The 27,756-nt window shown below is 43.1% G+C and overlaps 2 protein-coding genes and 1 long non-coding RNA gene across 28 annotated transcripts; 2 read left to right on the top strand and 1 right to left on the bottom strand.

The window, feature by feature from the left end:
- The first annotated feature begins 90 nt into the window (after positions 1-90).
- Positions 91-6,579, top strand: MRPL42 (mitochondrial ribosomal protein L42). 2 transcript variants are annotated; one of them, XM_054222994.1, is made up of 5 exons: positions 91-224; positions 2,621-2,684; positions 3,652-3,736; positions 5,008-5,171; positions 6,464-6,579. In XM_054222994.1, the coding sequence occupies exons 1-5, from the start codon at positions 143-145 to the stop codon at positions 6,507-6,509; spliced, it is 441 nt and encodes a 146-aa protein (XP_054078969.1). In that variant the 5' UTR covers positions 91-142; the 3' UTR covers positions 6,510-6,579. The 2 variants fall into 2 exon arrangements, with proteins under 2 accessions (XP_054078969.1, XP_054079045.1); XM_054223070.1 differs by having other exon boundaries at positions 6,448-6,579.
- On the bottom strand, positions 218-24,890 carry LOC128918723 (uncharacterized). Of its 22 annotated transcripts, XR_008469684.1 has the most exons (8): positions 24,721-24,890; positions 24,107-24,275; positions 17,431-17,658; positions 16,488-16,856; positions 15,181-15,273; positions 14,761-14,830; positions 14,274-14,316; positions 11,507-13,674 (listed from the first exon to the last, which is right to left on the bottom strand). It is a non-coding gene; the product is annotated as an uncharacterized LOC128918723 (long non-coding RNA). The 22 variants fall into 22 exon arrangements; XR_008469828.1 differs by lacking the exons at positions 24,107-24,275; positions 24,721-24,890 and adding an exon at positions 218-3,601 and having other exon boundaries at positions 13,213-13,674; positions 17,431-22,184; XR_008469840.1 differs by lacking the exons at positions 24,107-24,275; positions 24,721-24,890 and adding an exon at positions 218-3,448 and having other exon boundaries at positions 13,213-13,674; positions 17,431-22,184.
- SOCS2 (suppressor of cytokine signaling 2) lies at positions 23,061-27,756 on the top strand. Of its 4 annotated transcripts, none has more exons than XM_054222868.1 (3): positions 23,061-23,183; positions 25,014-25,294; positions 26,294-27,756. In XM_054222868.1, the coding sequence occupies exons 2-3, from the start codon at positions 25,150-25,152 to the stop codon at positions 26,740-26,742; spliced, it is 594 nt and encodes a 197-aa protein (XP_054078843.1). In that variant the 5' UTR covers positions 23,061-23,183; positions 25,014-25,149; the 3' UTR covers positions 26,743-27,756. The 4 variants fall into 4 exon arrangements, with proteins under 4 accessions (XP_054078843.1, XP_054078769.1, XP_054078686.1 ...); XM_054222794.1 differs by lacking the exon at positions 23,061-23,183 and adding an exon at positions 23,324-23,538; XM_054222711.1 differs by lacking the exon at positions 23,061-23,183 and adding an exon at positions 24,169-24,295.

Raw genomic sequence — 27,756 nt, 5'->3', positions numbered from 1 at the left:
TCAAGAAATTAAATTCTTGGTCTCTTGTACCTTGAACAGTTACAAAACTGGTTTTTTTCAGAGGGTGTTCTGCAGCAAAAAAGGATATGGTGTCCGTTTGAGTTCCATCTTGTCCAGGACCGGTTTCTTCTCTGCTGTCAGCATGGCAACATCTCTTAGAACTGCGTGTTCCAGCTTCTTTCGGATGCGTTCAGTAGCATCCTTTAAGCAGGCCCCGCTGCAGAGTAAGTAGAGATGAAATTGTAGAAGCCCTGTATTAAAATTTGTTCTTTGAGAGCCTCTTTCCTGTACTGCTTAAAGTAATGGAAGCACGAAAATGAATTTTTATTTGAACAGAATCAAATCTGATATTCTGTGTTCTCTGCTAATAATTAAAGGATATCTTGATTTGTTTCTTTTTTTCTTTTAAAGCTTCCATCGTCTGCATATGACGCTCCTCTCTAATTTATCAGTTAGCTTGTAAATACAACCCCTCTTACCACTGATTATATTTGAATATTTAAATTTATTTTTTCAGGCTTATGAACTGTGGTGAGAAAAGGCTACAGGAAAATCTCATTACGTAACATAAACAGAGAACAAGTGAAAATAGACAATATTATTTCTTAGATTTGTGTCCATGTTTAGATGTCAATAGAAAGATGTAGGGGAGCTAGTAAAGGTGGTAGAAAAGACAGGAATTCAAAAAATATAATGGACATGTTGTGTTTTAGAGGTTAGTGGGCAAGGAAGGGAAGGAAATCTTAGGAAGAAATATGAACTATTTGCAGTAATATTTTACCAGAACTCAACTTCTTAATAACTAAGACTGGTTTAATGGGAAGAAGTGAAGCATGGGAAGTGCTAACAGAAATTCTAAATTAAAGAATTTGATATCTAAAATATATACTTAAATATATTAGCTATACCTTAAACTAATTTTACACTTAAAATATTTCTGAGAGGAAAATAGTTACACTAAAGTTTCTTCTTTGTTGTTTCAGCTTTCACAGTTTTGACACACTGAATGCTTTCCCCCTCCATTATGAACAGCCAAGAAGAATTCTCTTTGTATTAAAGCTAAAGATGGTCTACATAAAATAACATGTCAGAAAAAAGTTGAAAACTTTTTATGACTTATTTGAAAACAGAAGGCTCAGAATACGTTAAGACTTAGTCCTTATGGTTATAATTCGGTTCTTAAAGCGTAGTGGTAGAAGCAGCATCACTGGACTCGGAAGCTTACATGTGGATTTGTGTCAGGTTCCGGCAGCAAAGGAAGGGGTTTGCCAGTACAGGTCAAGTCCAGACACCTCCCAGGCCCATCTTAGGCAACATACCCACACGGTTGTGAAAGGCAAAACGCCTACAGAATGGTTCCTATATAAGGGACTGTGACTATTTAACATCTTACGTTAGGTTTGTGGTTGGACTCAATGATCTTAAAGGTCTTTTCCAACCTAAATGATTCTATGAAAAAATGGGAATGGGATCATGGGAAAACTCGGTTGGAACGGCCTTCGGGTGGTCTGTAGTCCAACCTCCTGCTCAGAGCAGGCTCTGCTTTGCAATCATGCCAGCTCGCTCAGGGCTTTGTCCAGCTGGGTCTTTGAAATCTCCAAGGACAGGGACTGCACAGACCTGCCTGGGCCCCAGTCCCACTGGTTGCCAGTCCTCATGAGGAAAATGTTTCTTTGAATTTCCAGTGAGAGCCTCTCGTTTCAATTCATGGGTGTTGTTTCATGTCCTCCCACTGTGCACCACTGTGAAGACTGGATCCCTCTCCTCAATAACCCGAATCCTCATACATTGTCATCACTGGTGGCTGCTGTTAGGTCTCCCCAAAACTCTCTCTGCTCCGGGCTGAGCCAGCTCCTGTCCCTCAGCCTCTCCCCACAGGGCAGGTTCTGCAGCCCCCAACCGTCTTGGTGGGCCTTCGCTGAACTCATTCAAGGTTATCTTTTATTAAAGGGCCCCAAATTCGCCATAGTATCTACGGCTATATCTATGTGGTCTAACAGGTGTTGAGTAGAGGGAGATACACCCTTTCCTCACTCCACTTAGTACAGTCCCAGATGCCAGCAGGCCTTCTTTACTACTTGTAATTCTTGTGATTGCTTTCCTTGGAGCAACAGGAACCTGGGGAAAGGGGTAAAGTTCTCCAGTGTTACAGCAGCCAGGACATTATAGTTTTGTGTTTTGTATAGCATATATAGCAGTTGCCAGCGAAGTACAAATTTGATTTTTATAATAAATATTGCTACGGATGAAATTATGATCTTCCCTGTAAGTCATAAAGTAATATTCTTTGCATATATAAAGAATGTGCTCTAATGGTGAAATCTGTAGGTATTTTGTTAATACTGTGACTTTTTTTTTCTCTTATGAAAACAATACAATTGGAAAGGTAAACGTAGGCCATAGCTACCTAGATACTGTATTTTTTGATTGCACTAGAAATCTGTGTAGTAAAGTGAACTTCCATTTAGACAGTGTTTGTGTTTTGTTAATCTGAGTATGATCACAATCTCCGATTAAGACTTAAAACAGAATGAAAATGTAAACATTCTTAAATTTGGCACAGCTCTGCTTGTTTTCACAAGTGTTCTTGGTTTTGGTTTTTTTTCTTTTTTTTTTGCAGATGGAGCTGTGTATCTTGCTTGCCATAAATCTACGTACTCAGTTCTCCCGGAAGACTACAATTGGTACTTAAACGTGCTTTGACGTGTGTCCTTTTCATGTGATGTTTATTCCAGGGCTGCTTTCTCTGTTGTGAAGTTGTCATATAATGGTATCAAATACATCTTCTCCCAGTTTTGGATATATGTAATAATTTTAACTAAAGTACTGGTTCCTGTCATCATGATTGTGAAGTTAATGTTTCGAAAAACAAACGTAATGAAAAATCACGCAGGACTCACTCTAAACATGGTGATGACCCCAGTACCCCTGCAGTTTTGTTTGTGGAACAGCAAAAGTAGCTAAGAGCAAGCATTTTCACTGATGCTTGTTGTTAAGACGAAGTCCAGGGATTTTTGTGCTGCTGCATGGGAAACTTGTGTAGAAACCAGAAAAGACGATACAAATATACCGGAAGCACAGGATCCGTGTCATACAAGGTTTTAGGAAGCTTATGTGTTGTGGGAAGGGGGATGAAGGTGAGAAAAGTCATATTCCCTCAAGGAACTTTTCCATAGGACTTCTTGTTCGTCGTGATCATCGTCTCTTACCAAATATAAAAGTTGGAACCCCAAACAGAGTTTGTTTCCTATTCTTTCTTTTGTAGGTGCCGTGCTTACTTCTTCTAAAGGCATGTTGTCCTAGAGATCATTATCCCCATCTGTCGCTACAGTTTTATATACAATTATTCAAAGTGTTAAAATTTTTTTCAACCCATATTCCCAGCTATCTTCAGTACTTCATTTTAGCCCTTTTTTCCTCTCCATCCAAAAAAGAAACATGAAGATGGCTGGAAAAAAAAGAGAAGGAAGTTAGTTCAGATCAAGTATTTGTGACCTTTATTTTACAAGGGTTTATTTTATAGAAGATTCTTAAGGATTCATAAATGCAGGGTCAAATCTGGTTTTCTCTGGGACTCGGGCTGCTCAGTTGCTCAGCATTTCTGAAAATTGTAAGGGATATATTTAAGAGTGTAAGTTTTTATTTTTATAGCAAAGTGGAACTTGCAGTGACATCAGATTTGAAGACCATCGTCTGCTACCACCCTTCACTTGAGATTCCATACGAGCATACAAAAGTATGTCCAAATGTACACATTTATATTTCTTACTCTTGTAAAGGCATGAGTAGTTTGTAATTTTGAGTCTTTAGGGCATGTTTTTTTAATTTGAAATACCGAGGTGCTTTTTAGTCTGTGATCAGCGTATCTGTGAAGTGACTGAATGATGAATATAGCTGCTGCCATGAGAGGGACTTTATTCTTAGCTGAATTCAGGGAAAGTTGCAGAGTAAGAAATACCCAGATGTCACAGCATATAGTAACTCAAATAGAATTAAATGAGGCACTCAAATACTTGTGCATTATAAATAAAATTAGTGTCTGTCTATGAGCATTATTCGCAAAGAGGATGTTTGAAATGCAGGTTATAGTTCACACGTCCTACTGCGTACAGATGCAGCAGTTTGGGCAAGAGGATATAAAGAAGTGCTGCTGTTTTCAACTGGAGCTTTACATTCCATTCAGCACTCTGGGTTCATAAATGCCACAAAAAAATTTAAATATTGAATTTCTATCTATCAGTAGTAATTTCAGTGTGTTCTGTACACTGATGATAGACTTTTCTAGCGTACATTTTTTGTTTCAATTTCCAGTTCTCACATGCTAGTAAAATACTGCAAATGGTAGCTAGGTTGCTGAAGAACCCAATGTGAAAATTCTCTGTTGAAAAGTGAAAACGGTTTAGCACTCTTTGTCTGCAAGCTACTTATCAATATTTTTAAATTTTTCAGTTGTGTGTCTCAGGAAAAACAGGTGTAAAAGACTAAAACAAGGAAAAATATTTGTAACTGTGCTAGTAGGTTTCAGGTTTAGTGCAAACGTCTTGGTCTAAGCAGATGCACAAACAATTAGGAAGTGACATTCTTCTCCAGGGTACAAATTATCTAAAAGCTTTTTTAGCAACGATGATTGTCACTATGAATAAATTTCTAAGTAGGAATAGCATGAGTACTTTTGTACGAGTAGGATTGAAGCTTACGATTCAGCTAGTGAATTGTAAGGATGAGATCAGCAATAATGATGACAGCAGTGCTGATTTTAGGGGTAGGGTAATCAGCTGTAGTACCTGAGGTAGGTAGAGGTTTCCAGACATGTGCTGCACAGTGCTGTGGTTTTGTTCAGGGTGGGCTGGGGAGGTGTGTGTGTTAAACAGGCATTCTTCTGTGTGCTTTCGGTTTTATCTGTCAAGAGTAAATTGTAATGCTATCTATGTAGCTTGGCTTCTTGATTTTTCTCCAAAATAAAAAAAAGGGGAGAAAAAGGAAATATATACACTATTGTTTTTATAGCCCATACCACGGCCAGATCCAGTGAATAATAAAGAAGAAAACCTTGATCAAGTTCTGAAATCCAGATTGAATGAAAAAGAGCTGAAGAACAATAGAGGTCCTACAATTGAGGAGCTCAGCAAAATGTTTTACACAACAAAACATCGCTGGTATCCGGTGGGACAGTAAGTATTGTCTTTTCAATGTTTGTTCCTTTGGGATGTAAAAGGAGGTACAGGAATAATGTATTGACTAGATTCAACCTAGGAGAAGTCACATGACGCAAGATACTCTTAGCCCATGGGCTACTAAATAAAATCTTAAATGCAGTGTTGTGTAAATGGACGTCTGTATTTCGTAAGGTTTTTTTTTAACACTGTCCCCTTGGTAGACTTTGCAACTTTTTTTTTGGTAAAATATGTCACAGAGTAGAAATTTGTCATAGCATCTAGTTAGCTACTGGTTCAGGTGATTTATTAAAGTTACATAAATCGGCATAAGAGAATCTAGTATGTAAAATACCCTCAACGGATATAACCAAATAGAGCCTGGAAACATGCATTGTCTATTCCTGAACAACTTTTCAGAAAAAAACTTGAGGATGATTCTCAGACTTAAGAATAGTAGAGGTTTTTCATTTGAAATGGTGAAAAGTGCACCTTGGTGCACCTTGTACTCTGAAAGCGAGAAGGAGAGATACAAATGTGCATGACTGAGCTTGAAGAGGAACTATATACATTCAGATACACCACTGGAAACACATGGCATTCAAATTTGTCTTACTCCTTTCCAATCTGTGTTACTCCACCTTTTGGTAGCTGCTAATTTATAGCTATGGAGACTTGATACAGGCAGAATTATTTAATTTTTTTTTGTCCACAGGCAACATTTTAGTTACTGTGTTTTAGGAGTAGATAAAAGGAGTGAAATGGTAGAACTTTCTGTGGCCAAAGGGTAGCTGTTGTTCTAATGAGCACCAAACAGGATCCTCCTTGTTTCAGGGTGGGTAATTAAGAGGAAAGTAGGGATCACTTTTGGTGTGAAGAATTTGTTTTTCAGTTTGCCTGCAAAATATTACACTATTTAACGTACAGTCTGGCATAACTCCTTTAAACATCAAGCCTCTTTGTTCTGTAGCAATCATTTTAGCTGAAGAAAAAGCTGACCACGTAATAAAATTAACTTCACACAAAGGATTAAGAATAAACAGCAGCCGTTGTACCTACTCAGCTGTAGAACGGATTGGATTATTGCGTGCTTGTAGCAGATGTAGCGGTAGAAATGAGTAGCGTTATGTAACTCTGTGAACAACAGAGATGACATCTAACGAGCGGTGATGGGTTCTGCTTGTGCATCTTGTCTTTTGCTTATTTGTGTAACCTCCAGACCTCTCACCGGGGCGGGGCGGGGGGGGGAATGTCAGGAGAGTCAAAGACTGTCCAAAGCTTGCATTCACTGCAGCCTTTTTTAATTCTAGGTATCATAGAAGACGCAAGAATCCTAATCCTCCTAAAGACCGATAATTAAGATAACTTCTTGTTCATCATCACTTTGCTATTAATCTTCATTGGAAATAAAAATTACAGAAAGTGAGATGTTTGGCAATTCTGTGTGAGTGCTATAACTATAACATGCTTGAGTAAATTTCACTGTTATTTTCTACTTCAACTAGTTAACAGAAAAACAACAAAACTGCACTAATGAAACAAGAATCCAGCGAAGGCTGTTGCACATGCACGGTCAGGGAAGGTGCTGGTGTTAGAACTGGGTGATGGCCTGCTCCGGTTAAACTCGGTCAGAGGCTTGCCATTGGTAGAGTGAATGCATAGAAGTCTTATTTCAAAATGGGAAGTCAAGAACTGGACACGTTAGGGTTTGGTGTTGTTTTGGGGGGTAATTTTTTATTTATTTTTTTTTTTTAGAAATGTAGTAACTGAAATGCTGGTGAGCTAGAATACTGAGGTATTAATGAAATAGTATTTATGAAAAATAATATGAGGTATTCATGAAAACAAAATAGTTTTGCTTCTTCTATTACACTTGTGAAATATTTGATTCCATGTTTAAGCCTACATCAGCCGAGTGATTGTATTTAAGCCTATCGTCACGTACTGAAAACTGGCCAACTTGGTTAAGTTATAGCTTCCAAGGCATAATAATTAACTCACCCTTCTAAATCACCCAGCATTCCCAAATATCTGAGATAACTTCTGTGTGCAGTTGTGGTTTGTGGGTTTGTTTGGTTTTTTTTGTTGTTCTGTTTTTTTTAACCCCACCCCAACTACCATTCAGTGAGGATGGTATGTTCATATATAAATCAGAATAGCTGTAGCTCAGGGGAGGAAGAGTTCTTGGCCTCAGCACGGTAATCCATGAAGACTCCCAGCTCTTTCTAGCTTACGTAAGGGGAGGGATTGGCCCTTTATTATATAAAATACTTTAAATTAATGTGGCTGGATTCTACTTCATAGCTATAGCGTTTTGTAGTGCTTAAATGCTTCTGCTATTAAAATATTCGATGTCATCTAGCATTTTTTCTCAGGAAAAGGAGATTCGTTACTCCAGTCTACAGCTTTAGGCATCAGCCATCTGATAGAAAGGGCTAGCTTGGAACACTGTGCCTCTGCGGAGATCCCAGTGACTTCATTAAGCCTTCTTAACAGATCCTAATAAATAATCAGAAAATAATTATCCTGTATGTGTCACACATGTTGATTGCATTTCCTATCCAAAGCAGCTTGGATAAGACAGGCAGGTTCTTGTTTCTTGTGTTAGCCTAATGTCATTTTGCCAGCATGTGTTATCCACACATTTTGCAAGAAGTGGAGTACCATATAAGGTCTCTAATCCTGGTCATTGTTAGTATAAAGGACACTTACTTTTCTAAAGTTATTACTAAATAAACTTTTTTCCTCAAATTTCCTTCAATTGTGACAAAATAATATTGCATGTATGTAAAAAGACTGCCTTTAAATATTTCTGGAAAATTTTACATAAAGCTAGTCTAAGTATTTATGTTGGTAGTATTTTGAAAAATGCATTTTTGAATCCGAATGCCAGTTAGCTGACAACGGTTTGTCATGGCAGAGCATGACATCGTTTTGCCTTTTCTCTCTGTTCTGCTTGTAAGACAGTCCAGTCCATATTTAAGCCCACATCAGCCAAGTGATTTTTGGCTCCTTATTATATGATGTGTTGCTTGTGTGACAACAAACATGCCATCGGGAAGGAATGTCTATTGTGTCTGTGAAAAGGATCGCTGCTTACGCTGCAAGTTCAGTTGCATGAAAATAACTGTTGGGTTTTTTTCTGCCTAGAATCTGCCTTTTAAAATAGTTTCTAGTAATTTGTAATACAACAAATTTTAGTATTTTCATCAATTCATGGTGCCTGGTACTGACACTGGTCCGTGAGAAGCTTACAGCTCACGTTCAGTGTTTTGTTATGTTCCACTGCATAAAATCAAGCCCCTTTTGTTTTTGGAAAGCTGAGACCTAATTTGTCACTGTTTGACTTTACTCCAGTGTAAGAAAAGGTATCCTTGGATTAGTTTAAACTTTCATTTCCTTTTCCCCCCTCCTTCTCTCCGATACTTTCACTTATTGCTGCCTAATACTATTAAGGCATTTTGCTTTACAGAAACCTTCTGTTATCACAGTTGTCTGTTCTTGCCTGTCTGACCCTGTTTATGATCAAACATCCACAGTCACTGTAGAAATATTGGATTTCTCAATGTTTTCCCAAACATTTTTGGATGCTTTTCAGGCATTTTGAGGGCTAAAAATCTATGATGTGCTGGACTGCTATCTTCAGAGTACTTCCTCTTCTGACCAGTCACTGGAAACTGAGCTTAAAACACGTGTTCACTACATGTACCCTCTGCCATTTTGTTATTACGTTAATTCATAAAACTGGTATTTTAAAATCTTTCCCTGCATTGTGCTGCCACTCTCAATCTTTCAATGTTCTGTTCTACTAAATCTTTCTCCTGGGTCATCTGAAGCATGACCTAATTAAAATCCTCCTCTCGCAGTAATTCCAAGCTGCCCTCCTGATTTTCTAGGTCTTGAACAACTACATAAAGCTGCCTTTATCTGTTTCTCTTCACTTGAAAACTTGGAACTAGAAATCCATCGATTTGATTCTTGTCCAGCTTTTATGCAGGAAAGTGAATTTGGGGGATTTCTGTTGCCTGTCACTCTTGTTCTTTGTAATTGAAAACTTTAGTTGCATAAAATTCACAACGTTAGGTCTGCTCTGGTGTCTTTGTATCCAATTTTAGGCACTTGGCCATTTGCTTTGTGTCCAGTAGTTAAGTGTTTTGGACCTTATTAGGCTCATTACTGCGGATAATATACAGTTGGGTGCATCTTACTGATTTTTTTTTTCTTTTTTAAAATGTCTGGCTAAAAGTCGTCTTGGGCTTTGTTTGCTAGTGTGCCATTAGAAAACTTTGTCGTCAATTCATGGCAGTTCAGTTTATCTTGATGTTCTAGCGAAAGGAAAGTTCTTTCACTCCTAGTTAGACCTGAATTTAAAAAGGAATTGTGCTTTTAAAAACAGGTTTTTGCCTTTTCTATGTGCAAATTATGTTGTTCTGCGGCGTCTTGGTGCTACCACCAGGAGGCAATCTTGCACAATAACTCAACTGGATTTTGCTGAAACTGTAGAGGATTTCGCTATCTCATCAAATTTAACGCTACGAGAGACATGCATTAGCTGTTTTTTGATTAAATTTGTAAAATGAACTCCCTAGCAGGTCTGGAACTGGTTGAATTCAAAGGGTCAGAGGTTCTTTCGCAGGACTTGCCTGTTTGCTTTAACTGATTGATTTTTGTAACGTGTAGCAGAGATGGATGTTGGCTTAAACAAAAAAAGCCTCATCCTCACAGTTTTGAAAAAAGTGAGCCAGCAGTGGAGCAGTAATGGGACATGACTGCCAAATACACCTGGGTGACAAGCGCCATGTCTTCATGCCTCAGTTCCTCATGACTGTTACGGAAGGAGCAACTATCCATCCATCCATCCATCCATCCATCCATCCCTTCATGGCCCTCCAGTTATCCAGCCTTTGAGGAAAGTTCCCTCCTTGTCCATTTACTGTTGTAATAGGTCTGAATTTCAGCTGCTGCGTCTAAATTCTGCTGTACCAGAAGAAATCATTGCTGCAGCTCCACTCTAAGTCACAGTAATGATGGCTATTTAAAGCCAACACGGCTTTTCTCAGTTACTCCCATCTTTATGAATTTCAGCAGCTGCTCCGCTGTAATTTCTCACATGCTCATTCCAGCCTCAAAATGAGTACAAAGTTCTATAATGAAGACATCAAATAGATGTAGACGCCATTCCTCTGCTGTAATGGGGATGTATATTTTGTTTTAATGCTACAATATAACAAAATTGACTGAAAGCCCACCAGTCGTTAGAATAAACGTCAGGCAAATTGTGTACCTACAATACATAAAAGTTGAATTCATTGATAAGATTGAGACAGCTAAGGCTGCGTTAATCTTCGTAGGCTCCCTTCAGTTAACTGACACAAAAAAGTACCTACACAAGGCTGTTGATTTTATTTTAAGATTTTATTTTCTAGAATGTGTCGTGCACATTGTTCTCTGGAGGTGCTCTTTCCTTCCCTTTCCTTTTATGAAGGGAGGATGAAGTTTAGTTGAGATTCAGATGCCTGTATCAGAGTAAATGAAAGCAGTCTTACAATTTGTTTTTTGGTTTTTGTTTTGTGGGTTTTTTTTTAATTTAAGAAAGCATATATGTAAAATACTTAAGATAAAAACATAGCTGCTGTTTCTGCTAGCCTGCAATAGGAGGTAGTCTATATATAGGAACTCTTTGTTTTCTGTGGAGATTCATTCACACACATTTAATTTGTAATTTTGAATAAACCATGTATAGGATTTTAATCTCACCTTTTATGTAATCAACCCTCCAATGCTAAAAGATAATACTCAAGCATGACTTTTTTTTGTTTCATTCACTGTGTAGTCACAGGAGAAATAAGGTAGTTACTTATTTTATGTATCTTTGTAGCACCTCTTAATGAGCTCATGATCCCAACTGTTACCTCTACGTACTTCTAGAAAGATGAACACAATAAATGATAATTTACTGGGTAATCTGCACAGAATTATTTGAAAATTTAAATACAACTTACACAGAGTGTTAGTCCCACTGCATTTAACTACAGCTTTAACTCCACTGTATTTAACTACAGCAGTTACGACACTGCATGTCAGAAGGCGGGAGCTGTGTGGAAGCTGCATGAGCCAAAGAGGGTGTTTGGTCAGCAACGGTGCAGTGGATGGCTCCTGGAGAAGCAGAAGTTTATGGCCTGGAGTACCACTTTATTCGGTGTCATGATGTAGGTGAGAAATGATAATCAATGTATCACACAGCTGCTCATCACCTAGAGGCACCACAGGAGGTTGGAATGGCCAATAAAACCGAGAAACGTTGCCAACTAGTCTTTCTGAAATATTAAATAAGTATTAAATACAGAAGGCAGTTGTGCTTATATTCAGCTTTACTGCTTGTCAAGATGAAAAACAGTCTTGGGTCAGAGGCAGTTTACCATTTTAAGACCAGCTCTGACTGCTACCAAAGTTTACAATTCCTCATCAAAAGAATCTCCCTACCAGCAAAATATGAGATAGCATAGAAATAAAAAAATCTGGAAGAGCTGTTTTCTAACATCTCTTCTGCCAAAGCTAATGAAAGTTTAACCATGTATCACAGAAAACATAAATGAACAGTGAAAAGTGACTGTTAAATTAGGCTACTGCATTAAGCCATTATCGTGTAGAATAAAAATTTAACCCAAGCAAAAGATAAAGCTATTAAAGCATGAGCCTACTGTACAAACATATATTTTCATACTCACTGATGCTAATAAGTGAGCTGTTGCTAACAATTCATGTAAATTCATAATACATTTCCTGTAAAGATTAGTGTTTCTTAAATACCGCTAGTCTTTCTCGTTATTCAAATTTATGTTGCATTTGTTTAAACAAATAATAAGCCAGTAGCATTTTTCTGAAGTCAGCATCTGTAGGAGTTACACTGGATCAGAGCTTCATCCTCTTCACCTTCTGCTTTAGTTAAGACACACTGAGGATTTCAACTGAATAATAAACTAATGCCAGGAAAAAATTTTCCTTGACCCCTCCCTCATTAGTTAACAATCGGTCGGTATACAGTCGCATAAGGCTTCACATCCCTCTTTGTATTTTTTGTTATTTTGTAATTTTTAATCCTGTCTGGTTTAAATATGGGTTCACTTGTTATTTTGCAAGGACACCTCATATCTTTCCCCTGTGCTGTTTTTCATACAGTTAAAATCCTGGCATTAGTGATGAGGAAACTGAGGGTGGCAGCATCTTCTACAAATTTTAGAATTGGATTAAGAAAAAGGATTTCCTATCCAGAGTAAAGGCACAGTGCGAACAAAATTCATGGTAACTGCAGCATAAGCAGAGATAAGAAAAATGGCAGAGAAATACTCTTTCTGGAGCGTGTATTTGTATGTTCGAATCTAAAATAAACACGCCGTATGTTGGCTGCATGGGTTACAATTCATTGACTTTATATGGCCATATTTGTTGAAGAAAAATACTTGAAATGAGCCCAAAGAGGCCACTGGCACGGCTGAAAGGTGACACAATGGTCTGTGAAGAGAAGAGCAGTGGCAGTCCTGATGGAGAGCAGCTGTGGTTAGTACCTACACAGTGCTTAGCCAGCCCTTGTCCAGACCGAGGGCAAAACTGTGGATCGCTGGAACTGGGTGAGTGTTCTGCTTCGGTATGACCAAGATTTTAACTCATGACTTTGTGGAGATGATACATGAGAAGACCTAAATTTCTGTAAGAGTGAAGCGTTTATCCCGCAGTCAAAATACCTGTGTCTACGCTTTACCTCAGGCAGGTGGTCTCCAGCAGCAGAGTGATACTCGGGGTCCCTCTGAGTACATCCCTACTGCTGGAGGCTGGGGAGCAACCTCAGGCTCCGGCTGCTGATCCCCACACCTCTTCCTTCCCTCTGTTCCGCCTATCCCTCTTTAAAGCAATGGCTGCACAGTGCTGCAGGGAGAGTTCACACCAAGCACTGCTCCCAAGATCACATCTTGTTTGATTTTACCCCATGTGCTCTTCTAAACTGCTCAAGCTGACTGTGTGCCCTCAAACAGTAACACGTTCCAAAACATGTAATACGTACCCACACCCTCATGCTAGGAAAGCACCGTTCTCACGGGCTGCAGTGCAGTTTCACATAATTTCAGATACTTCAAACTGAAAAAGATACACAAAAAATTAGAATTACATGTTGGGCACCGGGAAGAGTCCAATGAGAACTGTGGGATCCAAATACAGGAGTCTGCTCCTGAGGGAACTAGCTCCAGTTAGTGTGAATACAAGCCGAGCCTTGGCCTCGGGGACTTTTTTTTTTATTTAGAAACACAAGTATGCCCTCTGAAATCAGGTAGTTGGGACCCACATCATTTTTACAGATAACCTGAGCTCAGATTGTCCTCGTTGAGGCTACTAAATCTGAATGAGTCTGGTACAGGCTTATCGAGATATGCAAAACCAGCAACACACACATAATTACTGTTCTCTCTAAGCAACTTGAGTCATCAAGATTGTCCAATCCAGTTCAGAGGTGCTCCAGTTGAGACTCCTGTAAAAACAAAAGGATTTTTCTTCTGAATAAACAAAATTAAACATGCAGAGAAGAAAATGCATTTCTATAACTTCAAACAAAATCTGGATTTAGGAGCAAGCATCTTCTTGAACAGTCCACGTTGGAGTAAATGAACCATACCAAAGGTCACTAAATGTCAATGTTCTGTAATTCTCAGCCTTCAGAGGATCAAAGAAATCTAAAGAAATAGTTCAAGTTGAGGCATTTGGCAAAATAATGAGGTGAAAGGCTTTCAAAGTTTTCTGGAGGAAAAAAAGCAGTAATTGGACACAATTCTTAAAATCTTCACTTAGGCATTACTAAATAAAAATGTTGTGTTTCCATTTCAGGGCTAGTGAAATGTCAACAAAAGAAAACAGTGGTATAAAAACCAAAGCTGTTTTTCTGTTATTCTCAGGACAGAGGGATTTATTTATTTAAAAATCTCTAACACTGGCAAATAAGCTGTTCACTTTAAATAGCTTGCCTGGTGTTGGGGGTTTTTTTGCTTTTCAGCTGTACTCATACGATAAATTAATTTTGCTAGAAATACACTACCCGTTCAGCATAGTTTTTTTAACAATTCATCTCCTTACCTGGCATATTCTCGCCCCCTTAGAACAGCCCAAGGAACTGATCCTGAAAATACCCGAGGAGATTAAAAGACAAGCTTCAATTGATTGTTGAAGATTAACTGTCAGAAGCATAACTGATCAGTCGTTTGGGGAATTTCATTGTTGTTGCTGCATCTTTTCCATCAACCAGTCCAAAGGGATTTCATTAACATCTCACTAGTACCTCTGACTAAGTAGGAATTTTGACTAGATTGTGAAAGCTTCTAGAAATAATCTATTTTGAAGTGTTAAGTATTTAAATGCAAATTGAGTGGAAACAGCTGTTATTTACATTCTCTGGGTACAGGATTCCACTCCCTGATGGACAGAAAAATAAATGCCACTGAAAGAACATGAAGAAATTGGAAAAATATGGATCTAGTAAAAATATATGCAATGGACCACATTGCCGAATGGTATAAATCGGTATAGCTTCACAGATTTACCACCGTAACAATATATAGCCCACCTGCCAGAAGGATTTGAAGAGCTTCACGTTGTTTCTTGAAGAAAGGCGGGGAGTTGAAGGAATGAACACGCTGAAAACAAAAGCGTATGAACAAATTCATGCTTCAGCCTTTTATGCAATGGTTCACAGAGCGTCAGGCGTTTTCAGAAATAGTCTCACAGAACAAAGCCGCCTTTCACAACAAGATTTTGCTATGGACCTCCGTTAGTTGGAGATTAGGTTCTGGAAAAATTACAAAAGCTCCTGAAAAATGTAAGTAGCATATTCTAGATGAGTGTGCCTGAAAGTGGAGGACTGTGCTGGAGGGAAAAGAAAGCACAGTGTGAAAGCTCACTCCTTCAATGAACCTAGGCTTTATCTTTGTATTCGCCTGGCAGAGGCCCTTCTGCATGTCCCCTGTACACGTCCCCCTTCGCTTACCTGCAGCAGATCCCCGCTGCCACGTGTTCCCCTGGAAAGCTCACGCTCCCTCCCGCCGTGGCTGCTTCTATCTGTAACATCACTGGCAACCACCTAGAGTAAAACGAACAGCGATAGACTGTCCTCAGAAAAGGTTAGGCGTGTTTAAAAATGTACACAAAACATAGCTGCTAATTTTATTTGGACCAAACCCATTCAGTCACATCAGCATTAGGAATGTGGGATGGGGAATTAAAGGTGGGATTGTTTTGCTGGGTTTTCCTTACAGAGGGGAAAAGGAGCTGATACAATCAACACAGCTAAAGTTCAAGCACCGCAGAAACACTTGATTCTTAGAGCCTGTAGAGTGATTCCCTCCAGGATTAGTTCTGTTTGACCTGGGATTGCTTTGTGTCTGCCAGCACACAAAACCTGTCCATAACACAGGCAAACACGGGACAGGAATTTCATTTTTGTTCCATTTTAGATACAGACTCCCGCCTGCTGTTCTGTCTTATGCAAACGACACATCCAATGGCTAATTGCATCCTTTAGTTCCTTCCCAGAACAGAGACTGATCTACAGCAGCAGGTTTTGCAGCTTCCTTCTGTCTAGCATGATGCAGCCTGAAATGCCGGGGAGGAAATTCTGCTGTGCCTCAGGCATCTTTCTGGATCAAATTTATTCCCTGAGGGATAATTTATCAGAGAAGTGAGCTCTGATGAGAATGCTAAAAATAGTGTTAAAATTTTGAAATACAGGGCAATGGCACTGAAAGTCAGAAAAGATGTCTAGCCCAAACTCACACTTTATAAAAAGGCTTTGTGTATTTTGTAATAATTAGGGCTATTATTTCCCCTCCCCCATTCATTTACGAAGACAGAGAGATAATAACAAACTTCAGCAAATCTGAATTCGGTTACATAGAGCCATCTGTTAATTCTGGTATATGGCAGTAGAGGGCATCTAAGGACTTCAAGTCACATATGGTAAGGGATTAAAATCAGATGGCTGAAGGAGTTACTACTCTCATCCTCAACCATTCACCCCACCCCGTGACAGAATTTGCCACCTCACGACCAAACAGCTCATGAAGCCGCTCCTGAATGACTGCAGTTCTGAGCCACACTGAAACTGGGATTGATCTTAACATGCCAGCCTGAAAGCTGGAGTTGTTTAGCAGGAGATGCGCGAGTTAATTTCTCGTCCCTGCTGCAGGCAGCACTCTGTCAGAGCCACAGGAAGGATGGTTCGGGTACAGTATAAGGGGAGATACTACTGTCTATTCAGTTTTATCTAGTACTCTTTGAGCTTTAATTTGCACTTACCTGGCAAAACTGCTTACAGGAAGGGCGAGCAATCCTGGGAATGGGCAGGCAGTGCCAAGAAAAGGCAGGCTGTGGACCAATGCTCTTTCCTTAACCAGGAAGAGTAGCCCTGTGTCTGTTTCCTCTGTTGAGCCCCAAAAATGCCAGTCTGTCTGTCGGGCCTGTATTTCAGTTTACGTCCTCCCAACATGCCAATCAGTTCTAGGATGGTGCCTTGAGCCTTCCTGACAAGAAACAAGCACCAATCGTGATAAATAAAGAGAGAGAAGGTAGTTGGCAGCTAGCAGTGTTTTCTTGTCATCTGTTCAGGTTTGTATGACGTTCCATGTCCAGCCTCTCTTCATGCTGCAGCAGGGAAAGCAGCCATGCCTGTCTTGAGCCAAAAGAAGCCAACGCGTCAGAGTCAGGTTAAGTTCATTGCCTGACACTAACACTTAATGTGCTAATCTGAAAAATTTATTTGATCCGAGCAGCATATAGACATACCATGGGCAGCATATTTTCTATTAACTATAAGAAGTTTAAAATTACATAAACACATTAGTACATGTTGATTATCCTGTTATTCAAACTCCTAAACACAGCAACACGCCAGGCCTTATGCTCAAGTCTATTATAGCCTTAGTCTGAAATTTAAAAGTGGCTCATGCCCAGGAAAAGGTTCTACAACTCATTTAATGATTCACAGTACTCCTGAAATGATATTCATCTGTCTGCTTTCCATGGCAGCACTTTCAATCATAAACACTTAATTGTAGGAATTCATCCTCAAGGCCAAATAGCTCTGGGTGAATTAAACCATCTTTAATAATAGAACTAGAACAGTGATTTAAAATTAATCTTTTTCTGATGAGAGACCATTTATTCAGAGACATATAACACAGTTTCATCTTCATTTAACTTTGCACTCAAAACTCTCCTTTGGAGATAGCCGCTGCATCACCTGTTTTAATTTTCCATGTTAGTTTCAGAACTGACTCTTCAGCAACAAAGGAACTTTAATTACTTATGGACTGGCAGAGCACAGGATTGCTGCCTGCATGCCGTCTCAGCAAAACGTTTTTCACAGACATTACTTGCTCTCTTTGACTTTGAGAAGTAGGACTCGCAACTGGCAAGAAAACATCTCAAGCCTCCTCAGGCATAAAAGGCTTGTTTTTTCTGGCAGCACCTAGGACGAGAATGCAAGATTTCAGAGTGCTTTCAGCTGTGCTATCTCTAGGATTTTTCTAAAACAAAGACCAGAGTGTACATTTCTCCAAAAATCCAGAACTTCAAAGAGGGTGGTTTTGGACATGTGTACATATAGGTGTATGTGTATATATGCATCTATACACTCTTTCTCAGGCATATAGACACTTTCTCAGCCAAAAAAACAAGGTAAATAAATATTACAGTCACGGCATCTTATACTATAATCTGAATATTAAAATCCATAGCAAATATTCTCCTAGAAGTTTTTTTAAATGACTGCTATCAAAATGGTTCTTGCACGTAGTCTTTTTTTCTATCGTGCTCATAAAAAGGAAGCATGATATGGAAGAAAATGCTGTCAAAGCATGTATGTTTACAAATGATCCTGGGGTAACTTTCAGCAATATTTAGCTAGTTGTAGTCAGAGTGAAACTGCATAGTTCACAGAATAACAGTGACAGAACAGAACTCTGCTCACTGTTTATAAAGAAGCCTAACATAGTATAAGGTGAAAACTGCTGTGTAAATTATCTTTTTTATACTTCATAATCTGTGTTGCCACATTCCACTTTTCCTTAACAAGTCCAGCCAAATTATTTTTTTTTCTTTAAATTGTAAATAATCAGGGAAATTATAAAAGCACTACATTTAATGTTTTTAATTAAAGATGTTAAGTGTGGCTAGATAACCTCTTATTCAATGCGGTTGAGGCCTTCAGATGTTACCGTAAATTTTAAATAGTATAAAGCACATGACGAGATGAGAGCGGGACTTAAATGCCACCTTTCTATGGTCAGAGTTGCATGCTTGCCAGTGATTATCCATCTACCTTATCCATTGAACTAAACCAAATGGTCCTTCTTTTTCTCGACCGTCCCTGAAAGAAAATAATCTGGATGTTATTTCAAAGTACTGCTCTCAGAGTGCTATCGCTTGATGGTTTGCTTTTAAATTACAAGTGCTGGTTTTCTTTTAGAACACCACTGATTCATAGAAATTATTCACTGAATTTTTGATTATTTTCTTTTACCAAATGTATTTTCTCAGGAAAGACAAAGCATTCACATCTGAATAGATAAAAATGGCAGGAAATAAGGTGGCAGCTGGTTAAGAGTAAAATTGTTTGGTATACATCATAATTTATTTAATCAAAACATTCTGTTCTTTGGGGAGCTGGAAAGAGCCAAGTGATCCCATTTACGAAAATACTTGTCTTCTCTCTGCTGTATTATGTTTTAGGAACTCTGTGAAATAAGCAAACCTTCCTCCTGACTGCTGAGTGAAAAATTCTCTAAGGGCTCGCACTGTGGACCTTGTTTGTGGTGCAGAGCTACAATTAACTTGTTCTAATTTGCTTGAGATAAAAACTCAATATTCATATTTCTTTGCTCAACAACCAGACATGCTGCCTGGCCACTGTAATCACAGGAGAGGGAGGAACCGTGGCAGTAATACATTGTTATTTGGATCAGTTCAGGTAAACAGTTGTCAAAATATGGTCAATAAATAGACATATGTGATAAGCAATAGCTGGTCTTTTAACTAAAGCGGATTTTATCTGACCAAATGGTATGGATAATGGATACTCTGTGCTGCATCTTGCATTTCCTTGCTCTCTGCATCAGTGAGGATGCAGAGAGCAAGGAAAGGCCCCTTGTTTTCCTTCAGGTAGCTAGATAAATCTAGATAAATAAATCAGTAAACCTTTTCAGCAAATCAAAGCAAATTTAGCAAAAGCAGCTGAGGCAAAAATGCAATACCCCCTCCTCCACTCACGGCATATTATATAAATAAATCAGTGTGCTAGCTCTCCAGTAAATTTGGCATACTTTTCAGGAACAAAGTGAAAAGCATTTCTAGCAACAGGCACTTCAGGCAATTGTAAAAATGTTGCTGCCTCCTTCCTTGGTCGTGAAAGGGATTTTTGCCTAAAAGAAAAATAAAAAATAAATCCACTTGTCCCTCCCCTTCTCTTTTTGAGCACACACGTTTGAAAACAAGTCAGAAACATAATAAATTCTGCTTGTCATTTTCAAGAACTCTTAATGTTCATGTTTTCACTACTAGTATAAATCTCGATTAAAAATATCTAATATATAGATGATATACTGCCCAAACCAAAACATTCAGGCACAGTAGAAAGTATCTGGAAAAGAAATCAGAGATTCCTTAAGTTTGTGCCTTTCATCTCCAGTTGGATGATACGCCTCTAAAACTGGCTCAGAAAAATTCATAACTGTATACATACAGGCATTATTTGTCCTAGAATTGCTACCCCGAAACATACAGACTAAAAATAAATAAAGAACTTGTCTTGAACTGTACTTAGAAATTTTACATCCTGATTTGTATATACTAATTTTCTCTTCATATCAGTGACTCTGTGTAGAAGAATTACTGTTTGTTATATGGCAAATGAAAAAACCTTGTTTTGTTTACATGATGGAGAGCTAAGTTTTCACAGTCTGACATCTCCGTGATGCTTATTTTCTCTTTCTCCATTTCACATCTTTCTCCTACTCCATTCTAATTTTTTATACAGTAAAACACTTAAGGCAGACCAAGTATGTATTAAACATCCTAATGCCAAAGAAGCTAAAAAGTAGCTTAAAGTAGTTTAATTCACCACATGTGGCCCATAATCCCAAAAGTAATTTAATTTAATCACCTTTTCTTACACTTAAAAATTATTTTTTTTCTCCCCTGTGACTGTGCGAGAGACTCACACAGACAGAGGAGAAAACCAACTAACTAACATTGTTGAAAGAAATAGTGAAATACTTATTCCACCGAGCCTATAGTACTTAGGGAAGTCTCATACCACAGAATAAAGGTAACTGTGAACCAAAGTACTCTTATGAGGTGCCAAAAGTGTCATTTAAAAACTGCAAATCGATTCGCAGTTTTTAAGTTTGAATTTCATTACTCTTGTAAATTTATCAGATCTTTAGTACTATTTTTAAAAGACATTAACTTCTCATGAAAATAAATTTACAGAACTCTGTTTAGGAAAGATCCTGCTGATATACTGCCTATTTAATTTTTATTCTGCCTTTTTCATAACAATACCTGAAGTTTTAAGTAACAAATATTTATTACATTCTTCTGTTCTTGTTTCTCATTCACCACATAAATCATGGTCTTCCTCTCTCTGCCTTTATAGCAGCCAGCTGTGGTTTTAGAAACAAATTATTATGACTTCAAGTGACGAATAAACAGCAGAAGCAAAGGAAGTCTTGAGATACTATCCACATAAAAATGCCATTAATAAATAACACAGGGGAAGAGGAACTACAGCAAAGCTGTAAAATAGCAGCTCTGTATCTAGACAAGATGCATTCCATTTCTCCAAGATGAATTACTGAACTTTGAAGGGACAGCCCTAATCTGAACACTATTTATCAAAATAACATATTTTTGAGCAAAAGCTCTGTCTGTGTACACATATAGGGAATTATTTTAGTAATAAAAGTAGCTCTGTATTCCTTTTTTTTTTGCTCTTCTGAGCATAGTGAAGCCAGTGCAATTCTGAAAAAGTAAATCAGATTTTATGCAATCTCTCATGTCATAGGTAGCAGAACTGTCAACTACATTTCAAAGGACGCAGACTTATTCTCTCCCATCTTCACATCTATCCAATTAAAAGTTTGTGGGGATTCCACGAAAGTCACTGGAGGCTGAATCTGAGGCTATCCAAACTGCACGGATGAAAACAGGAACAAGAATGACCTTCAAGACCTAAATTGTTTTAAACCATTTCTGAGAATGCTTAAGTAAGAAAGCCCACGTTTGTTTCTCAAACCTCATTTTAAATCTGCCATACTGTCAGTGATTAAAACCACCTTTTTTCATAAACCGAATAAATTAAATTCAAAAGCACCCAGGCATTACAAACAGATGAAACCATACTGACCAATTCACTTTGAACAAAGTAGATTATTTTTTTCCCCTCAGATGAATCTGCTTAATTACTAAATACAGCACTTATTTTTTAGAACTATTAACTCTAAATGTTCTTTATGTTTGAAAATTCTAGATAATATCTATTACAAAAGCCTTCAGGAACTGTCCTCCACGGTCCTTTTTTTTTTTTTTTTTTTTTTTTTTTGGGAGGGGGAAAGAAACGTTGATTTCCAGGAGTTACTGGGGACTACGACCCCAGACAGGGATGTACCTCTGGGAGCTCTCCCTGCGGTGCAGGTGAGCCGGCGTGCCGGTGCTGCCCCGCTCCTCAGCCAGACCGTCCAGCCTAATACATATTCATTTATCTCTATGATAACAAAGGCTCCCCTCCACCCCCCCGGATTTTTACAGAGATTCTTTTGTATCATTTTATATTCTTTTTTGTTTCCCGAGGACTTTAAAAAGCTACTCCTTAATCCTTCTCTCGTCAAACCCGAAAAATACTCCCTCCCAAACGCCCCCGTGCAATTTGCAGGGAGCCTTGACCTGCTGCCAGGGGCAGGGGTGAGACTAATGCGGCTACTCTTGCTTTGTTTCCCCTCTTTTTTTTTTTCCCCTTTTTTTTTTTTTTTTTTTTTTTTTTTTTTGTTTGTTCTCCCCCTCTTCCTAAAGTCGGCTCCTCGAGGCCGCCCGGGCAGCGGCGGAAGGCGGCTGGTTTACCGAGCAGCACCCGCGGTGCAATCAATCATCTCTGCGCCGAAACACAGCTTCGGGTTTATTAAAAAAAAAAAAAAAGAAATAAAAATAATTAAAAAAAAAAATCGCGGAGGGGAAGTGGGGGGGGGAAGGAGCGGCGCGCGCATCGGCGGGTAATGGCTGTTTGTAGCAACGAGGTATTTAGCGCCGGAGGGTGAAGGGGGGTGGAGACCAGGGTGGGGTGTCCCAGGAGCTTCGGCCGCCGCAAGTCCCTGGCACGCAGCTCCTGGCACCGGCCCTTGACGGGCTCCTCGGCCCTGAGGGCGGGCCCCACCACCACCACCGTGCTCAGGTGCCCGCCGCTACCGGGGCAGGCCGTCCAGCCCCTCGACCTCAGTCCGCGGCTACAAAGCGCCGGCCGGCAACCTCTCGCCCTCACCCCGCCATAGACCGAGGCGCAGAGGGGGGGAATGGCGTTCCCGCGCTCGCCCGGTTACCTCAGGAGGTGCCGCGCGGCCCGCGCGCGGGCGGCCGTTGGAGCCCGCCGGCGGGGCCGTGCCTCGCGGGGTGGCGTGCGCCACCCCGCGAGGCACGGCCCCGCCGGCGGGTTCCAACGGCCGCCCGCGCGCCGGTACCTCAGCGGTCCCGGCCACTGACCTGTTCGCTGCCGCGGCTCCGCGGGCGGAGGTGAAGGGGGGGGGGGGGGGCGCGGCGGCGGCAGGGAAGGAGGGGGTGGGGGGAAGCTCCGGGGTTGGGGGGAGGGTTAGGCGAGCGCTGCCCCGGCGTGACAGGGGCGGTGGCTCGGTGCGTCGGCCGGCGGGCTGGCCGCGATCGCGGTGGAGGCGCCGGAGCGGGTCCTGTCACATGATGCGGTTCCTGGAAAGTTCCTGGAAAGCAGCCTTTGTATGTAGCCATCCCGGGAAAGGCGGAGGGGAAGAGGGGGGCGGGGGGGGGGGGGGGGGGGGGGGAAGCGGCGGGGGGAGGATGCCCTCGCCTCGCAATCAAAGGCGAACAGACCGCCCGCGCCGGGGAGAGGAGGAGTGGGGGAGAGGAGGGTGTTGTTTCCCCAGGAGCACCATCCTCCTCGGGCAGCGGCAGCCTGTCTGTCTGCCCGAGCGCAGCCCCAACGCTTCTTCCCCGCCCGCCCCGCTTCGCCCCCCCAACCCCTTAACGCCGCCGGGAGCGAGAACAACCTGACTCCCCCCACACCTCCAGGCGGCGGCAGCGGCGGCCCCAAACGCCGTACCGCCGAGCCCGGGTGAGTCCCGTCGTCGCCGTCCCCCTGCGCCCGGTGCCCCGCCGCTCCTCGAGAGTGGGGAGCCCGCCGCCCTGCCTCCGGGACGGAGCTGCCGGCAGGCGGGATGGTGGTTCCCCCGACGCCGGAGGGAAGCTGCTCCGGCGCTCGTCGTCCCTTCTGGGGGACGCCCCGCCGCAGCTAGCTGCCACCGCCTCGCAAACCCTCTGTCCCCGCCAAGCTCCTTTCACAACGGGTCGCGCCCGGGCATCCCCGGCAAGGCTGCTTCCACCTGCGCCGGGGCTCTTGCGACCGGCGGCCCCGCGCCCGCCGCCGCTCCGGTGACAGACGCACCTGCGCCCGGTCCCCGAGACGGCGGCGGCAGGTCCAGCGCGGGGGAGATGGGGACTGGGATGGGCTTTGTCGGGGGGTTGCCGTGTGTGTGCTGGCATACGTTGCGATAGAAACCCGGCAGAGCAACCTATCGGCTGCCAATAAAGTTTAATTTGGAAAAGTTTTCTGAGCGCCGCCGCGGAACTTGTGACGGGAGGAGCCACCTCGGCATAACCCCTCACCTGCGGCTGCTGCTTACCTGGGGGTAGAAACTCTGCCCGCTTTGCAAGCACCGGCGGGGGTCCCGGTCTTCCCCGTGAGCCCCTTCCCCGGCCAAGCCGGCTCGGCTCCCCCTCGCTGGCGCTGCCCGGCTTCGCGTGACGGTGTGACGGTGGGAGAACGAGAGGCTGTTTTTGTCCCTCCCGTCCCTATCCAGCCGAGCGGAAAGGTAATTTTTTTTATAGTATCAGCATTTAATGGAACGGGAAAAGCACGTTTCCTGCCCTGCGCTAAATATATCGCGGCCTCCGCTGCGCTACCCCTTCCCTTGCCCAACCGGCCACCGAGCCCCGGTAGCCGGCGTTGTCCGCGCACCCCCCCTGCAGCCCCCGGGCCCGCCGCTGCCCGGGAGAGGCTCGCTCCCACCCCGGGAGCGCGGCCGACGCCGGGGTCCCGTTCCTAGAGGTACGACTTAGCGTATGACCTTACTGAAAGGCGTCCCGGTGCCGTGCCGTTCCTGCGCTCCGGCGCTGGGACCTGCCCTGCTCCTCGGTTACCCCTCCCCACTCGCACCTTTACTTGCTCGGTTCTGCCCCGCGACCTCGTCCCTCCCCAGACGCCCCTTCCCCAGCGCTGCCGGCCGGGCTCGCCTACCGCGTCCGAGGGAGCGCCGCATCAGCGGGTTTGCCCTTGCGTTAAAGCGAGCCCACCTTCGCGGGCCGCTGCCTCCGCCTCGTCCCCGGCGGAGGGGAGCCGGGGGCAGGCTGGGCGGCGGGGGGTGGGGAGGAGATGTCCCTCCCCCGCTCCGCCGGGAGGTGATCTCTTGCCTCGGGTCCCTCCTCTGGATGCTGGGAAGTTCCGAAGCGGGAGCGCCAGAAACGCACGGGCTGCGTCGGGAGCTCCTCTCGCGGGGCTCGCTGCTAACCACGCTCTCTCTCCGCTCGCAGGCGGCGCCCGGGCCGGGGACCGGGGCCATGCACCCGGCGCGGCGCTGAGGACCGCGGCGGCCAAGCGGAGCCCTCTCCCCACGGGCAGCCCCCGACCTGCGTGCGAGCGGGGCCGCGCCCGCCGCCGCCGCCCCCCATGACCCTGCGCTCCACCGGGTCCCTGGAGAGCGCCGAGGGCTCCCGGGCGCGCTGGGGGCAGCCCGCGGCGGCGGCGCCCGTTGCCGAGGAGTCCCGTGAGGCGGCGCAGCTGGCCACGGCTATGGAGGAGCTGCGGCGGGCAGGTAAGCCCGGGCGGCCGGTGGGGAAGGGGGGAGCGCCCAGGGCGGCGGCGCTCGCCGAAGTGTCCGGCTTGCCGCCGCGCCGCGGTCCCGGGGGAGGCGGAGCGGGGCGGCGGGCAGCCCCGCCGGGCCGGGAGGGGGGAGTAGGCGGCGGGGTGACGCTGGCCGTCGCCGCCGGGCGCTGCGGGGTCGCGGCCCCGCGGCGGCGAGGGGCAGCGGCGGCTCCGACCTTCCGCGGGCTGTGGCGGCCGAAGCGAAAGCAGCGCCCGCAGCGGCAGCGCCGCGCCCCGGCGGCAGCCCTGGATCGCCGGCCGGGCAAGGACCGGGCGCTGCTGCCGGCTGGAGCGGCCGCGGCACGGGGAGCGGGCGGCGCCGCCGCCGCCGCATCCCCTCGGCCCTGCGTACCTGCGCTTCTCTCGCCGGCGTGGCGGCGGCTCGCCCGGCCCCGCAGGACGCGGGGCTTGTCCGCGGGCGGAGGGAAGGGCTTTTTTCTTCATCGTCTTCCCGCTAGGACCGCATCCACACCGCCGAAGTTGTTTTCTTACCCTTCTCTGCTTACGATTGTTAAACGAAGCTCATTTCAACAACAGCCTACCTAGAGTTACCAAAAGCGGGCTTTTTGCGGGCTGCCAGCGTGTGCCATGCGGGCGCAGCGCTCGCCCCGGCGTGTGCGCAGCGCGGAGCCGCGGGGCGCGTCCCCGTTACCTCACGGGCGGTCCGTGGGGTCGGCGGCTTCGGCATTAGCCTCGCAGGAAGCTGCAGGAAAGTTTGTGCGTGTGTATGGGCAGATATGAAAATAAACAGTGACCTGAAAGGCTCCGTCAAAACGAGACGCATTGTAAAGCAAATTAATTTAAATAGCAAATAAAAACTTACTATGCCTGCAGGACTGTAGCTTTCAAACAATAAAGGAAACGGGTTATTACAAGCGTATCAGCCAAAGAACAGCTTTTTAAGCAAACAGGAATAAACAAAACCCTTCTTTGTGTCCTCTTTTAACAGGGTGGTACTGGGGCAACATGACTGTTGCTGAAGCCAAGGAGAGATTACAGGATGCCCCCGAAGGGACCTTCTTGGTTAGGGATAGTTCACATTCAGAGTATCTACTGACTATTTCGGTAAAAACATCAGCAGGACCGACCAATTTACGTATAGAATACCAAGATGGCAAGTTTAGACTGGACTCTATCACTTGTGTCAGGTCTAGACTTAAACAGTTCAACAGTGTTGTGCATTTGATTGAGTACTATGTTCTTATGTGCAAGGACAGAACCGAAACGCCTTCAAACGGAACTGTTCATCTTTACTTGAACAAACCTCTCTATATGTCTGCTCCATCTCTGCAACACCGCTGCAGAATAACTATAAACAAATGTACAAATCAGATCTGGGAGCTGCCTTTACCAACAAGACTAAAAGAGTACTTGAAAGAGTACCAATACCAGGTATAAATATCTCTTCTAAATGCCTCTAATGTAGAGTAACTTTTAAATGCAATTCTTAAAATCAGCCAAAGAACTGAGTAACCAGTTGTACAACTCGGCATGGAATTCCCTATCAAAACAGTGGCAGTTCTGGGGGAAAGGTTTTTATTTCAGATGCCACAAAGGGTGACTTTATGTGGAATGATCCCAGATTGCATCCTCGGGAGTTCGACAAGGTGGCACGCTATTCTTGCGAGGAGAGAGAAGCCAGGAATCTGTCCAGATTGTGTTGCTTTGTCAATGGCATAAAATACTGCACTATCAAATGCTAACTGAAGCAGTGAGACTGGAAGAGACTACAGAAGTGGTCAGATGTATGAGAGTCCATAAGTATCTCAGTTGTCTGATTCCAAGATTAATTTGGTGCTGGTGTTCGTATAATCCTGAAAGTTTAACTGGATCACACTGTGATAATCTGCCAAAGTTATGCAACTAATCAAATCCAGTCAAAAAAGTGATCATCTATTCAGTTTTTATTGAACTATAATTCTTGTGCTTTTCTGCAAGCAAAGGAGTACTGTAAGTAATCAGTTTAAAACATTGTTTTTCAAAGTTCTCTAAAAGCTGACCTTAAGGAGAAATGCCACATCTTTCATAGGAACCCAGTATGTTGCTGATTATACCAGATTGGTATCCCAGAATGTTTGTTAACATGTTAACATCTTCCCAGTGGTGATATATCCATGTTATTACTATTAAGCCTCTTTTGGTTGAGGCTTTAGGACTGTATGCTGCAGACTTGCAGTTGCTGAGTTCCAATCCAAAACATGGATATCAGCAGTTACAGCTGTCTTCTACAGTGTAGAATGTTTTCTTCAGCTTGTTTCCCAAAATGTGGGGAAATACGGATTTGGGGTTGGTTTTAGAGGGGATTGGTTTTGGTTTTTCTCTTTTTTTCTTTTTTTTTTTTTCCCCCTTTTCTTCTAATTCACCATTGTAGCTATCAGACTATTACTCAATAAAGTAAATCAAATTGCACAA

The sequence above is a fragment of the Rissa tridactyla genome, chromosome 1 (genome assembly GCF_028500815.1).
Source record: "Rissa tridactyla isolate bRisTri1 chromosome 1, bRisTri1.patW.cur.20221130, whole genome shotgun sequence".
NCBI classification, from domain to species: domain Eukaryota; kingdom Metazoa; phylum Chordata; class Aves; order Charadriiformes; family Laridae; genus Rissa; species Rissa tridactyla.
This window is presented reverse-complemented; position numbering and strand designations above follow the sequence as displayed.